The sequence below is a fragment of the Miscanthus floridulus genome, chromosome 8 (genome assembly GCF_019320115.1).
Source record: "Miscanthus floridulus cultivar M001 chromosome 8, ASM1932011v1, whole genome shotgun sequence".
Classification (NCBI taxonomy): domain Eukaryota; kingdom Viridiplantae; phylum Streptophyta; class Magnoliopsida; order Poales; family Poaceae; genus Miscanthus; species Miscanthus floridulus.
In genome coordinates, this window is record NC_089587.1 from 120,636,830 (window position 1) to 120,652,235 (window position 15,406).

The window sequence follows — 15,406 nt, forward strand, 5'->3', positions numbered from 1 at the left end:
CACGCGGCGCCGTCGAGTGGCATCGCGGTGGTGCCTGTTTGGGGCCTCATGCTGATGCACACGGCGCCGTAGAACGCCAAGGAGCCTGCGTCTCTGCCCTTCCTTCCCGCGCGATGGCAGGGAAAACCCAGGTTGGTTCTTTCCTCTCCATTCTTCTTTCTTACTTAGGGTTAGGGTTTGCACTGGATTTGAGTTGAAATCAAAGATCAAATCATCTCCTTCTACTTGCTGAAACTTAAACTACCCCAAATCCTAGATCTACGCCTAGAACCGGCTTAACTGATACCATTGATAGACTTAGTGGATCACCTAGCCAGATCTAGCGGGTACAACCTTACAAACAGGATGAAAACTTCCTAGAACATGATCTAGAGAGAGAGAGGAAGGGAGATGAGATGTCACCGACCATCCGCGGGCTTGGAGGAAAAGCTCGACGTAGCTATGGCGAAGGTGATGCGGTCCGGGTCGGCGGAGTCGTGGTCACGGCATTGAGGTCGGTCGCAGTGTAGTGGTGGCGCAGAGGCGACGGTGAAGACGTCAGTGGAGCTTTCCGTCGCTTTAGCACCTCCCTCTTAGATCGGATTAGGGTTAGGACTGTAGGTGGGAGAAAGACGGCTCAGTTGAACCTCGTGACGTGAACCCGGCCTCCCACCTCCTTTATATTACGCTGCGCGATGAAGACCCACCAACCATAAAACGGTTGAGCGTCCCCGATCAGGATGCGAATCAAGGCCCCGACTCGGTCGTTGGACCGAGCCGAAAAGAGATCAACCTAACACTTGGGCTGGTCGAGCTCGCGGTCGATGACGCCCTGGAGCAGGACGAGGATGACGCAGAGGAGCACTGGGAAGAGCGTGATGCCGATATTGGTCTTCAGGTTCCGCTTCTGCACACATCGGACATCGCACAGCCAAGAAGACGATCATCAAAGGCACAAACTGAAAGTAACTTGATCGGGAGACGCACAGCGATACAGAGCAAGAAACAGGGGAGGGAGCGGGACCTGGAAGCAGAGGTTCTTGCGGAGGAGGGCGTTGGCCTGCGTGAGGAAGCTCGCGGGGCCCCTCGTGGGGGCTGGGGCGTCCATCGGTGAGCGAGCAAAGGAAGCTGCTGCTGCTGCCGCCGCCGCCGCCTGCTGGCCGGGTTGGTTCGTGGAGAAGACGAGTCAATTCAGTGGCAAGCAGAGGAGCTAGCATATACATACTCTGGAGCCGTTGGCTCCCGCCAATTCCATGACGTGCTTACTGATGCCAGACGTGCGACATTATTTTGTTTGGTTTTGGTGGAGTCGGAGCTGGAAGTATTAGGGTGAAGACGAAAGGACTTCTACTCGTACTAGATTCGAGATGATGTCACTTATAAATATGGTAAGTATTATATTCCGTTTGTTGTAACAAACAAGGTGATGATAAGCTACGTGGGATGAAACTTTGTATACAATCATTCAAAATTTTGAATGATGGTATACTTTATATTACAGAACCGAAGGAATATTAGGTAACGACATGGGATGAAATTAAATTTGATGAAAAGGTGTGGCTCACGCCTAGACGTCCGAACTATCTAAATGTGCAACTACGGTTTTGCTCGGTGTGTTGCTATCTCTACCGCAAAAGGAGTTATGCAACCTAGGTTCCAAACTTATCAACTAGTCTATTACTAAGCTAGGAAAGTAAAGCACACGCCAAGATTGCAATGTAAATGCAGAAGCTAAAGAGTAAGGTAGAGATATGTAAACTCCCGTTGACGACTCCGGTATTTTTACTAAGGTATCGAGAAGCGCGCAAGCTTTCCCTTAGTCCTCGTTGGAGCCCCTCGCAAGGAATCTCTCGCAAGGGCCAAGCTCTCGGTCGGGTAACTCCGTGGATAGCCCCGGGCCTTCCCACGCGCAAGTGGGTCTCTAGTGTGCCTTCCGGCAAGCCTCTCCCGAACCGCTCCTTGCCGTCTTCACTATCAAGCTTCCGGCCAAACCGCCGTGGGCCTTGTTCCCTTCGGTACACGGTGGCGGCCACACCACAAACGCGGTTGGTGTGATCTTACAAGACTACAAGCCCCTCCGATGTACAACAATGGTGTGCGCAAGCACCGAGTGGTAAGAGGTGTGCAAACATCACTAAACACTAGGCCTAAACCTAGAGCAAACGCATAAGCGATGGTCTAATCAACCTAAGCACTTTGCAAAGCACCTACGCTAATCACCTAATGAATCACTAAGCACTATACAAGTCGAGATCACTAAAATAGTCACTACTAGAAATGTGCTAATCAATGACGATTCCCTCATGACGATTACCAAATTCATCACAGAATGCTAGCATTCTATGATGAAATTTGCTGGTTCGTCATCAGTCACAAGTGACGGAGGTTTGGCAATAAGAATAATGACGAAAAGGAAAAGATCGTCATACAATAACAAAAACTAAATCGTCATTGATTGTTTGGCTCTTGTTGCACCTCGAGGACATGGCGTCGTGGTCCCACCGTCGGGTCCCACTTCGAGGACGTGGCTATGCGGACCCACCTTCGGGTCCCAACCTCGATGACATGGCGATGCGGTCCCACCAGCTGGGCGTGCCGGTGAACACGTGGCGCCCGGGCCCATGGTTGAGGTCAACCAGCTGCCTGCCCCTCCCTTTATTTTTTTTGCAAAAAAATTGCTCCTCCCTGAGTTCGTACCCGCGACCTCCCTGGTGAACAGGTAGGAGCCTTACCACTGGAACACACGCGCTTTTATGATTGTAAGATACATTTTTTCCTTTTGTGCTGAGTAAATGTCGATGACATGGCGTGCGGTCCCACCAGCGGGACACGGCGGCGAACACGTGGTGCTGCTGGCCCACGGCCCAGCTCGACCAGCAGCATTCCCCTCCTTTTTATTTGCGCAAAAAAAGGAGGCCGCAGCAGGGTTCGAACCTGGAACCTCACTGGTTAACAGGTAGGTGTCTTACCACCGGAACGCACAGCCATTCATGTCTACAGCATACATGTTTTCCTTTTATCTAGTCATTATGTGATACTTTGTTTTTTTATGGATTGGTTTAATGGGCCCGTACACATGCATCATGGCTGATCGCGAGGACGTCGTACCTGGCGGCCGATCGCGTATACGTCCCTGGCGGCCAATCGCGAGGGCGTCCGTGGTCCTATACCCAGCGTCGAGGCATCCCTGGTGACTTATCAGCGCCGTGCTGGCGAGCAGAGCGGCGCCGGGCAGCGGCGGCGCGCTTAGGACACAACAGCAGCATCGGCGAGCAGCTGCAGATCGGCGCCGGGGCAGCGGCGGCGCGCGTGGGGCAGAGCAGCACCGTCGACGAGCAGAGCTGCGCGTGGCGCAGTGAGCAGAGGATCGCCAAGTACAAGGTTTGATTTGTATTCAATTTTTTTCTAAATATAAGCATGTCTTTGATATGTTTTAAATTTTGTTGAATTTATTACTAGAATTTAAGGATTGAGTACAAGGTTTATTGTACTGTCAAAACAGATGGATAGAAGCTGGATTTTTGGGGCACCATTCACACCTGCATATGTGAAAGGAGTTGAAGAGTTCATGCAATTTGTTAGTGAAAGATACCCCAAAGACAGCCAGATACTTTGCCCGTGCAGCAGATGTCTAAATCAAAAAATGCAGTCTCAGCATGATGCAAGTGACCATATACACATTTATGGAATGTCAGCTACGTACACCAGGTGGATTCATCATGGGGAGTCGGCGGATACTGAAGTGGTTGAGAATTTGGAGCAGCAGGTCGAAGGAAGGGATCATGACTTTGGGATACATGTGGATGTGGCCGATGATGACTATGATGAGGATCACGGAGTACCAGAGATGATAGGAGAGCTGTATGCTGCGGCAGAGGCAGAGGGACAACAACCAATGTTTGCAAGAGTCCTTGAGGATGCGAAGAAGTCACTTAGCCCGGGATCTAGGCACTCAAAATTCTCTTTTCTGGTGAGGATGTTGTATATCAAGTCTCGTTATCGAATTGGGAATACAACATTTTCCGCGATGATCAAGTTGTTGTCAGAAGGATACCCTCAGAGTGAGTTGCCAAAATCATATGATGAGGCCAAGAAATATCTTAGAGAATTGGGTCTTGGCTGTGAAAACATCCATGTGTGCCCGAACAATTGTGTGTTGTTTCGGAAGAGGTATGCTAAAGACAATGTGTGTCCAGTATGCAAGGCATCTAGATGGCAAGATGAAACTGGGACCAAGAGGGTTCCACACAAGGTATTGAGGCATTTTCCACTTTTGCCAAGGTTGAAAAGAATTTTTGCTTCAAAGCGAACTTCTAAGGAAACACAATGGCACCAGAAAAAGAGGACGCCAGTCAACAATGTAATGAGCCATCCAGCTGATGGGGAAGCATGGAAGGATTTCGACAGGAGAGAAAAAACCTTTGCATCCGACCCGAGGAACCTGAGGCTTGCCTTAGCTACCGATGGATTCAATCCATTTGGCAACATGAGTACCCAGTACAGTATGTGGCCAGTGCTTCTGACACCCCTGAATCTCCCACCATGGGAATGCATGAATCCTAGCAAACTGCTTTATGGCATTACTCATCCCAGGTCCAAAGTCTCCAGGAAAGGATTTTGATGTGTTCCTTGAGCCCCTAATTGAAGACCTGATCGATCTATGGAAGGGTGTCCGCACCTTCGATGCATGTACTGGTAAGAAGTTTGACCTTCGCGCTGCCGTGCTGTGGTGTATACATGATTATCCAGCGCTGAGCACGTTATCAGGGCGAACAACAAAAGGGTATTATGCATGTATTCATTGCGACAAGGATCCGTTGTCTCGGGCAATAAGGAATAAGATATGTTACATTGGACACCGTCGTTACCTTTTTCAGGGACATGCATGGCGGAGAAGCTTGGCTTTCGATGGTAAGCGTGAAAACAAAGATGAGCCAGGCAAGTTCACTTTGGAGGAGGTCCTAGAGGAGCTAGAGAAGGTGAAAGATGTCAGGCCAGGGAAGCATCCTGACATTACTAGGAATAAAAGGAAGCGCAATGAGGGTCCAAGGATTTATAGCCGCAAAGTTGGGTTGTGGAGATTGCCATACTGGCAACATCTAAAGCTTCCACATAATCTCGATGTGATGCACATAGAGAAAAACATATGTGAAAACATTCTTGGCACATTACTCAATGTACAGGGCAAGACCAAGGACACAACCAATGCTAGGCTAGATTTGTATGATATGGGCATAAGACCTGAATTTCACTTGCAGCAGCATGGCAACTCAGTCATTGCTCCACCTGCTCCGTATGTCTTGGGGAAGGATCAGAAAATCACGTTCTGCAAGTTTCTCAAAGGTATCAAGTTTCCTGATGGATATGCAGCTAACCTAGCAAGATACATAACTGCAGATGGTTCGAAGATCTAGGGAAAGCTGAAAACACATTCTTGCCACATACTCCTGCAAAGAATCATACCTACTGGCCTAAGAGGACTGGTGAGGAAGGATGTATATGAAGCAGTTGCAGAGATCGAGACCTTCTTCAGGGAACTATGCAGTAGAAATCTACGGATTGATGTTGTGAAACGGCTGAAACAAGAAATTCCATTGATCCTATGCAAGCTTGAGAAAATCTTTCCACCTGCCTTCTTTGATGTCATGGTGCACTTGGCCGTCCATCTTCCTGATGAGGCACTGCTTAGAGGACCTATTCAGTACGGATGGATGTACCCAATAGAAAGGCGGCTAGGCACTTTGAAGAATTTTGTAAGCAATAGGGGTAGGCCGGAAGGATCAATTGCTAACGCATATATGGCAAGTGACACCTTGACTTTTTGTTCTAGGTATATGGAGGATATTGACACTAGATTTAACCGTGATGATGGTAGTGCTGGAGAGGTGCCATTGCCTGATGACATCTCTGTTTTAAGCATGGTGTTACTCTTGTTGGATCTGATAGGAGGCAGTACATTGATGATGTTGTCCTGAATAAGTTAGTCTGGTATGTGCTAAATAATTATGCTGAAGTTGAGGAATATGTGGAGTAAGTATCATTTAGATGTTTTCAGTTTAAGTTTTTTTTTAAATTTTAAAATATTCTTATGACTAAACTTTGCCCTGCAGCTTGTACAGGGCCGATCTAGAGGAGCAAGGTGCACGTGATGTTGATAGAATGGTTGAAAAAGGATTTGCAAAGTGGTTTAAGTGCCATGTAAGTCACTACACATTGTGTTTGTAGGTTCAGTACATGAATTAGTATCCATATGTCTTTGCTGAACTGATTACTTTTGTTGCAACAGATTGCGAACAAATGCAAGGAGAATCCAGAATCGGTTAGCGAAGGACTGTGGGCACTGTCATGTGGCCCAGATCTACGAGTTAAGACTTGTGCAGCTTGCAAGGTCAATGGAGTGCGGTATAGCACTGTGGATCGTGAGAAGTTCCTTCTGACACAAAATAGTGGTGTACTGACTGAAGGTTCACATAATGGGAAAGACGTAGATTTTTATGGAGTCCTTAAAGAGGTAATTGAGTTGGAATATAACTCGAATCTGCAAGTCCGTCGGACGGTGGTTCTATTTCGATGCGATTGGTTCAATCTAGAAGGCAAGACGAGAGGCCTTCGAGATGACGGACATTTCAAATCCATCAATGTGCAGTCATTATGGTACAAGACTGATCCTTTCATCTTAGCGACTCAATCAAAAAAGATATTTTACCTGCAAGACACATCTTTAGGTAAAGATTGGCGAGTTGTGTAGAAATTTGAACATAGGAATATTTATGATGTGTCTGAAAAAGATAAGGACAGTCATGATGTGCATCAGGATGAGTATGGTTCTGATACTGAACATGTAGTGCAAGCAGGTGCTGAAAATGAGGTCATGCAGAATATTCAAGGTGGAGAAGCCACTATAACTGAAGGAAATTTAGAACACCTTATAAAAAGCAAGAAGCAACCTATTATTCATGAAGATAGTGAGGATGAGGAGGAAGATGAGACAATAGAGCAGTACTGTAGTGATGGTGGCAATGAGAACAATGGTTACATGTCCCTAGACGATGAAGATGATGATCTCTAGTATGGACCTTGACGTACTATTTTTATTTCTAGTATGGACCAGTGACATGTCCCACTATTGTTTTGGTTTTCCCAACATTTTTGTATTTATTTTGTTGGCAACAGAATGCTTTTTCAACCATTCAGGATCTGTTATTGCAACATGATTATCCTAAATTCTAGTATGGACCTATTCTTTTTTTGCCTTCTCTATTTTCATTTACATATGCACTGACTATTCAGAACATGCTTGCCAACATGCTTCAAGGATGGTACAGAGCTTAGTCTGTTCCTTGCAACCAAACATGTGCTGCGTTACAGCTTAGTCGAGCACATCTGTTGTCCCCTAGCCAACCCATCATAAAAGCCACAGAGATTGACATTGTAACACATTCAAATTCAGATTCAAACTCAAACACACATTCAGATTTGGGCTCACATTCAGATTCATGATCAAACTCAGATACATTCACATTTGGACTGGGAACTCAATTCCATTGATTAGTTACAATCTACATAATTTACAACAGTGGGAACTCTATTTACATATTTCACAGCTATAATTTACAATTCAGATTTGGCTTCATGCTTCGGGTTGGGCACCTCTATTCAGATTGGGCTTCTGTACTAGGGGATACTAGCAAAATTCAGAAGTAATGACCAGTCCCATAAGCTGAGAGTGTGCCAAGGTGAGGACTCCTCCATTGCATTCTTTGCATTCAGTTCTTACACGGTCTTTGAATGTTGTTTCACCAATAAGTCAATCAGTAAGCTTTAGGTCACCAGCGCCATCGTTCGCCTCTCCACAGAATTCCTGAAATGGGCAACAATAGAACACTATCAGCTATCGAATATGACAAAGCTATGTAAGATAAAACTTTAGCCTACAAGTTTGCTCAATAAGCACACCACAACATTTGAATGAACTGATCCTATCTGGGTACCTTAAATGACATCCATCCAACCACAAAATCCAACAAGGTTGCTGGTCCAACTCTAAATGAACTAATTGGAACTGATAGCAAATTAACTAATTTTTCGTGGTTGCTGGTCCAACTCTGAATCACATCTAAGAATCCTATCTGGGTACCTTAAATCACATCCATCCAACCACAAAATCCAACAAGGTTATATACCTAGAGGATTATATACCACACAATCCACATAATCCAACAAGGTTATATACCACAAAATCCACATAATCACATCCATCCAATTCACGGTGATGGCGCCGGCGCCGGCGCCCCCGTCGTCCTTGCCGGTCTCCTCGGTCTCCAACTCCCCGTCCTCGGGCACGCCATCGACCACCTCGGCGTGGATCCGGGCACGGGCGCGGGCGCCGAGCTCCTCCCGGACGGCGCGCGCCACGGCGGCCTCGGGGGACTCGCGGGGCTGCATCTTGTCGGACAGCGGCCGCGGGGCGCGCTGCCGAACCGTGACATCGGGAGCTCATGGCGGATTGAGGGGATTGGACGGAGGTTGTGGCTGGGGAGCACGAGACAGAATGAGGGGATTGAGGAAAGAACACGGGGATGGAGGGGGTATGGAAAAGAACGTTAACTGAATTTGGTTTAAGTAAAAGTGTGCTCGAGTACAACCGAACATACTTGAGTAGCGCAACGGTAAGGCTCTTTGAGATTCACCCCGAGCTCCCAGGTTCGAACCCTGTTGGAGCCAATTTTTTATTTGCCAACATTTTTTTGTTTTATTTGCCAACATTTTTTGTTTTATTTTTTTCTCTATGGTCCATTTTTTCGTAGATGTTTAATTAGTCTAATATTGCTTCTACTAAAAACAAAGTTTGAAATGATTTTGAGAAAAATGGGCATGCACTAATATTGCTTCTCACATATATCATTGGCACCAGTGAGCCATGTTCATGCTTGTACAAGATGTATACTACCACCTTGTCGAAATCATTTGAAATTTTTATGGGATGTTTATGGAGCCAAACTATGATGTTGTGTGCATCTATGCAATTTTCTGACCAAGTTTGCCTATTTCTGTCATTATTTGTTGGATTAGTGAAGCATAATTGTTAAAATACCTTAAACTAGCTAAAAAATTCTACAAACTTGCATGGACACCTCAATTTGGTGTACAATAATGAAAAAAAGTTTCAACTAATTCTGAGGAAGTGGTCATGAACATCCTCACAAGGGGATACATGTCTCACATATGGCCTTGTCGCTAAGTGAGAGTTGTTCATGCTTGTACAAGATGTATACTACCACCTTGTCGAAATCATTTGAAATTTTTATGGGATGTTTATGGAGCCAAACTATGATGTTGTGTGCATCTATGCAATTTTCTGACCAAGTTTGCCTATTTCTGTCATTATTTGTTGGATTAGTGAAGCATAATTGTTAAAATACCTTAAACTAGCTAAAAAATTCTACAATCTTGCATGGACACCTCAATTTGGTGTACAATAATGAAAAAAAGTTTCAACTAATTCTGAGAAAGTGGTCATGAACATCCTCACAAGGGGATACATGTCTCACATATGGCCTTGTCGCTAAGTGAGAGTTGTTCATGCTTGTACAAGATGTATACTACCACCTTGTCGAAATCATTTGAAATTTTTATGGGATGTTTATGGAGCCAAACTATGATGTTTTGTGCATCTGTGCGATTTTCTGACCAAGTTTTCCTATTATTGTAATTTTTTGTTGGATTAGTGAAGCATAATTGTTAAAATATGCTAAGATAGCTAAAAAATTCAAAAAACTTGCATAGACACCCCACTTTGGTGTATGATGTTGGCAAAAAAGTTTCAACTAATTTTGAGAAAGTGGTCATGCACATCCTCGCAAAGGCATACATGTCTAACATATAACCTAATAACTAAGTGAGAGTTGTTCATGCTTGTACATGATGTATAGTACCACTTTGCCAAAACACATTTGAAACTTTTATGTCATGATCATTAAGCAATAATATAATAACTGAAACTCTGGCAACAAAATGTACATAGAAAAATAAAATAATAATAAACACAAAAAAGTTGGAAAAACCAAAATAAAATTGCCTACCCTCGGACGCGCCAAAAGGGATTTCCCCGCGTCATACCGAAAAAAAGCCGCCAAAAAGCCACCATTTCCCCACTCCCTCATCACCCCTCGGCCATTCGTCCTCTTTTCCCCCTCATCCCCCCACCCCTCCCCCACCCACCCATTTCTCCAATCCCTAGCCGCACCGCCGGAACACAGCCGCCGCCGCCGAGCTGCCTCGTCGCCCGCGAGCTACGTCATCACCGACATCCCCCTCTCCCTCGTCACCTCACCCCTCGCCACTCGTCCTCTCTTCCTCCCTATTTCTCCAAACCCTAGCCAGACCGCCAGAACACAACCGCCGCCGCCGAGCAGCTCGGTCCCCCACGAGTTCCGTCAGTCCCCGACATCCCCCTCTCTCTCATCGCCCCATGGACCTATCTCGCCCCTTCCACCTCTTTCTCGGCCCAACCTAACCCTAACCACCGCCGAATTGTGTGTCATCGCCACACTGGATCTGCTTCCCCGTCGACTTGGGTTCACCGCACCGGGTCTTGTTCCCCTTTGACGACCACCGCCGACGAGCACCTGGTGGCAATGGTGGCAACAAGGGGTCAAGGTAGGAAGAGACCTGCAGAACAAGAACAAGGTAAGCGAGTCCTCTGTGCAATTACTAGTCTGCGTTCTTCAGCTTTTTATGAATGATTGTTCGATGTCTGTTACTGCTTTATTATTGTAGAATGTTTGTTGAATGATGTGCTGCCTGCTAGGCTATATCGCAAGTAATTAAAGATGTGCTTACTGTCAAAATACCAATGTCAGCTACATGTTATTGGAAGTAATCCCATGTTAGATTCTGGACTTCATTGACATGCTTATAAAATTAGCCGACATGCTTGTGTAGTTGTGTGTTTGTGCTGCTAGAAGTTGAGCTCAGGGTAGGACATATTGTACTGTTCCATAAGAAATTTACACCAACCAGTTCAATGGAGACAAAAGCTAGGCTTACATAGCTCTAATTTGTGATGGACTACCTTCCTTCTCACCTGCATATCTTTATCCTTGCATAGCTCTAATTTATTAGAGAATGCAATAGTTTTAACCAGTTACAGAACAGTTAACTACTAATGCTGCCAACTGGTATGAAGTCCATAAAGAAACGTTTTCTCCAAGTATTTCACTGAATAATAGGATCTAAGCTTCTGCTATTGATATTTGCTCATGAATCATTTGTCTATTAGCAAGTTCAGTTGATAAATCAACACATTTGATTATCCTTCTTTATTTATGGACTGTTCTTTGCATTATACTACAACAATTGTGGGAACTCATTTAGTCATATGCAGCTGCATAGGGTGGCCTTAGCACTAGACTTATTAAGCTTATTTCAGATTTATCTTGGCATTTATGTTTTAGGAAATCAAATTCTTAGCTATCACTAAAAATATATAATTGCATACTGGTTGCCCAACTATACTTGTGTAGGCATACTTGTTGCAGAGTTCCTGATAGGTATACTTGTGCAGGCATACCTGAACAGAATGATAGAATCAGTAGTTAGAGAGGCAATGTGCAGGCATACTTGTTTAATATTTGAGAGAAAATAAAAGATATTATGATCTATGCCCGCTGAATCATTTAGTAGATTAGAACAAACTTATTTCTTGCTGGTTAGTGTACTGTCTCAGAAATATTAGCCATGAATTTGAATTAAGCACATCAACACATTGAGCCAATTTGTGTACATACTGAATGTTTCAGTTCACTTTGGTAGCTCTGAATTTTTTCTAGCCATATGCCTATACTGAATGTTTCATATTTTAGTTCCTGATCATTATCATTTATCAGCTCTTAGCTGTTACCTTTTACTTGTTGCCTATAACCTACCACCTCTTATCCCTTAGCTCTTCCGCAAGCACTACTAGCTCCTACCTCTTCTCTATCTAGCATCTATTATTACTACTCCTTTTTATTCTCTAATAGACACAATCTGCTTGTTCTTTTAAGAACCTCAAAAAACTGAATATGAGAGAAGGCGGGATGAACAAGTGGTGGCGAATGAGAAGGTGTTTGAAGCGCTCGGAATCCTAACAATATCTAGTGAACTTAGTAATTCTTTACCTCAATCTGCTACAAAGAAGGGGAAAACCTCAGCAAACAAGAAAACAAGTAGTGAAGATTCGGATACATCGGAGTATCTCCTTGAAAATGATGATCAAGGAGATAGTGATGATGATGAAACTGAATCTGATGCGCAGCCACAACCCACTAAGGTGCTTCTTCTATCTTCAAATTACTAGATGGGGAATATTTGCATCGCATTTGAATGTTTTTAATCTGTTCTTTAATGTATGCCCTTGCTTTTTAGATACATATTCTTTCTTTCATACCTGTTCTTTAATATATGCTCTTGATTATTAATGCACATGACTTACTTTATTTTTTTCCACAGTCTCCTTCAGGGCCTAGACGGAAAGTCCTCGCTTCAAAGAAGAAGAAGACAGGTCCCAACATGGCGCCGGGAGTTAGGGTTAGTAAGAGAGTGAGGGCACCGGAAGGTTCACAGGTGCAACCCCCTAGGGCCCTATTAAGATCATCAAAAAGGCTTCAACTTTCAGCGAGAGATGGGCAGATTGAAGATGATCATACAGATGGTCATGATGAAATACCACAAAGGTCTTCTACTAGGTGCACTAGGAAGACAGTGGAGCTGGTGGTCAGGACATTACAGCTGCAGAGGAAGACTGGTGGAGCTGGTTTTCAAGACATGACACTTGCTGAAGACAATGTAGCTGGAGAGGAAGGCACTGAAGGCAAGTTATTTTTTCTTTGTCATTGAAATAGGTCATCTTTTTTGCTGATTTCAATGAAACTAAAGCATTTAAATGCAAATTATATGTTGTAGCTCCTGCACAGAGAGCCCCAAGGAGACCCAGGCCACCCACCAAGGGAACACAGCTAGACAGGATGACAAAAGCTATGGGAAGGAGAATGCCCATAGCTGTTGCTGAAGGAAAAAGAAGGCCTCATGAACCTGTTCAAGCAGCCAAGTTTGCATCTGAGGCTAGGTGTCATCATTCGGGATAAGGTTCCTGTCCTACCTCATTGGAAATTATACAAGAACGATGATGAACATTACAAAAATTTTGTGGGAAAGCTCTCTGTAAGTGCATTACTGTTTTTATGGTAAACTTGTATATCTGCTTAACCTGAATTGACTAACTAAATATGGAATTGTCAAATGACTAGGGGCGCTTGGCCATTAACACTAACGACAAGCCAATAGAGGATGCTTGCACCGATATGCTGCGCTCTGGGGTGCTGACAAAGGCGTTATCGGCTCAAGAAGAAATACTTCAATGGTGTAAGTGCAAATGAGATTAGGACAACTTCTCCAGTTGAATGCATGACTGATGAACAGTGGAGGGAACTAGTTGCAAAGTGGTCTGATCCAAAGAACATGGTATGGGTATATTCTTTCTCAGTCAGTTTCCAGTGGATCTTATCATTTTTAACCTATGATCTCATCTCACATGTCATTCTCCTTTAGGAAACAAGTGAAAAGAACAAGACTAATCGCGGTAAAGTCAAGTATCATCAGACTACCGGCTCTCGCAGCTATGTGGCACACTTGCATGCATATGTAAGTAACTGATTCTCGACATAGCACTGACTTTGTATCATAAGACTGACAAAACTTTGCTGTAATTGAATCTCTATGAAACAGAAGCATGGGAGGAACAATGCAGAGCCCAGCACAGCGCAAGATGAAGAACTTGATGTGGTGGAGGCCTTCGAGACATGCCATACCAGCTCCAAACATGGTCTAAGTGAACCAGCAAGAGAAGCATTGGTAAGTCCCGACATCTAGTTTCGGTGCGCTATTTTGTCCATTAATTGGATAGCATGTCCATTATTAAAATGCATCCTGTTTGGCGTATGTGTTCTACACTTTTGCTATGCTGTCCTAAAAGTCTGACATGGATACATTAAAATGATTTGTGATTGATTCAGGATTCTTTTTCTCTCAATTATATAGACTGCTGTGAAATTTATCTACCTTCTCTTATTTACTGTGGTTGAGAAGATCAATAATAAATGGAAATCTGTTATTTGGGAGGTTGATATGTGAACCATTAAGTCCCCTTGTAATTTTGCTCAAGTGCTGATGTTCACTGAATGAGAGAAAAAATACTAAGAACATGAAATTTCTGTCTCTTTGCCCCAACCATTGCTCATTAAAGTATAAATTGTTCCTTCTGTACATTGCTATATCTAATTAAGCTGTTCCTTCATTATATGTATCTATCTTTCTACTCTGCCATCTTGGTTCAGTCTTTCTACAATATGCAAGTATCACTGTGCATATTATGTTGTCATCCGTTTAATGCTGACCTGAAACATGAACTGAATATGCAATTATCACTGTTTAATGCTGACCTGAAACATGAACTGAATATGCAATTATCACTGTGCATATCTATCTTTCTACTCTGCCTGCCTGCTCACCTCAAATGCTGACCCCAAACATGAACTGAACATTTTAATTTACCTTACTTGACTGCAAATAAGATTCCATTTTGCTGATAACAAGCTGATAACAATCTGCAAATAAAATACATCTTGTGTGATATTTGCACCTCACTTTAATTCAATAAGTATGAACTAATGATGGCTCATTGTTGTTTCAGTCCAACATGGAAGCTTTGAGGGCAGCACCTGTTGCTGAAGGAGAGACAGTAGTATCCAGTGTGCAGGTTGTGTCACAGACGCTCTCCAAGAACAGCTCAAACAGTTTCCTGAAGAATGTTGGCATCAAACCAGTGGCATCCTCCAACTCAGCAGCATCAAAAGAAGAGCTTCGGGAACAACTAGCAGCTGAAGCTAAGGCTGCTGTACAAGATGAAATCGATGAGCTCAAGAAGAGAACTGAAGAAGCTGAGGAAAAGATGGAGAGGACACAAAGGGAGATGGAGGATATGAAGAAGCTGGCAGAGGCAAACCAAAAGGCAATGGAGGAGAACAATGCGCTGCTCAAGCGTATCTTGTCCCTGAATTCTTCGACATGAACCGTTGTCCGCTGGTCTGTGCTACCAAGGGCTCTGTGTTGCTGCTGCTGGTGCTTGGCAAGGGGTCTGTGTTGCTGGCTGATTTTGTTTAGTCTAAAACCTATGTTGCTGGTGCTTGGCAACTTTATATTATTAGTTGTGATAATGTGAACTGAGATCAATCTAGAACCTGGAATGTGATGTCAAGTTAGTTATATATGAACTGAGTTTATTAGTGTTGAGTCAGTTGTATGGTGACTGGATTGCTGGATCTATTAAGTTATGGAAGCATTTGGTCATTTTAATATTATTTGCATTTTGTAAAAAAAGTAGCATGTG

The 15,406-nt window shown here is 43.9% G+C and overlaps 2 protein-coding genes across 2 annotated transcripts; both read left to right on the top strand.

Moving 5' to 3' along the window:
• Window positions 1–3,062: 3,062 nt before the first annotated feature.
• Window positions 3,063–7,048, top strand: LOC136469828 (uncharacterized). The gene is made up of 11 exons (XM_066467874.1): window positions 3,063–3,102; window positions 3,200–3,360; window positions 3,482–4,481; window positions 4,573–4,805; window positions 4,857–5,045; window positions 5,163–5,272; window positions 5,435–5,732; window positions 5,897–5,967; window positions 6,090–6,177; window positions 6,266–6,490; window positions 6,794–7,048. The coding sequence occupies exons 1-11, from the start codon at window positions 3,063–3,065 to the stop codon at window positions 7,046–7,048; spliced, it is 2,670 nt and encodes an 889-aa protein (XP_066323971.1).
• A 3,568-nt stretch (window positions 7,049–10,616) lies between these two features.
• LOC136469829 (uncharacterized) lies at window positions 10,617–15,088 on the top strand. Its single transcript, XM_066467875.1, has 8 exons — window positions 10,617–10,668; window positions 12,027–12,292; window positions 12,472–12,832; window positions 12,925–13,069; window positions 13,350–13,482; window positions 13,570–13,662; window positions 13,747–13,872; window positions 14,711–15,088. The coding sequence occupies exons 1-8, from the start codon at window positions 10,617–10,619 to the stop codon at window positions 15,086–15,088; spliced, it is 1,554 nt and encodes a 517-aa protein (XP_066323972.1).
• Window positions 15,089–15,406: the final 318 nt, after the last annotated feature.

What these genes read in the sequence shown, in the direction of transcription:
- LOC136469829 (XM_066467875.1), top strand. Translation starts at nt 10,617, where the DNA reads ATGGTGGCAACAAGGGGTCAAGGTAGGAAGAGACCTGCAGAACAAGAA. An exon ending in GAACCTGTTCAAGCAGCCAA is followed by an intron (nt 13,070 to 13,349) that starts GTTTGCATCTGA and finishes GTGCTGACAAAG; the next exon opens with GCGTTATCGGCTCAAGAAGA. An exon ending in TGGCACACTTGCATGCATAT is followed by an intron (nt 13,663 to 13,746) that starts GTAAGTAACTGA and finishes TCTATGAAACAG; the next exon opens with AAGCATGGGAGGAACAATGC.
- LOC136469828 (XM_066467874.1), top strand. Translation starts at nt 3,063, where the DNA reads ATGGCTGATCGCGAGGACGTCGTACCTGGCGGCCGATCGC. An exon ending in GTCATTGCTCCACCTGCTCC is followed by an intron (nt 5,273 to 5,434) that starts GTATGTCTTGGG and finishes ACTCCTGCAAAG; the next exon opens with AATCATACCTACTGGCCTAA. An exon ending in CAAAGTGGTTTAAGTGCCAT is followed by an intron (nt 6,178 to 6,265) that starts GTAAGTCACTAC and finishes TTGTTGCAACAG; the next exon opens with ATTGCGAACAAATGCAAGGA.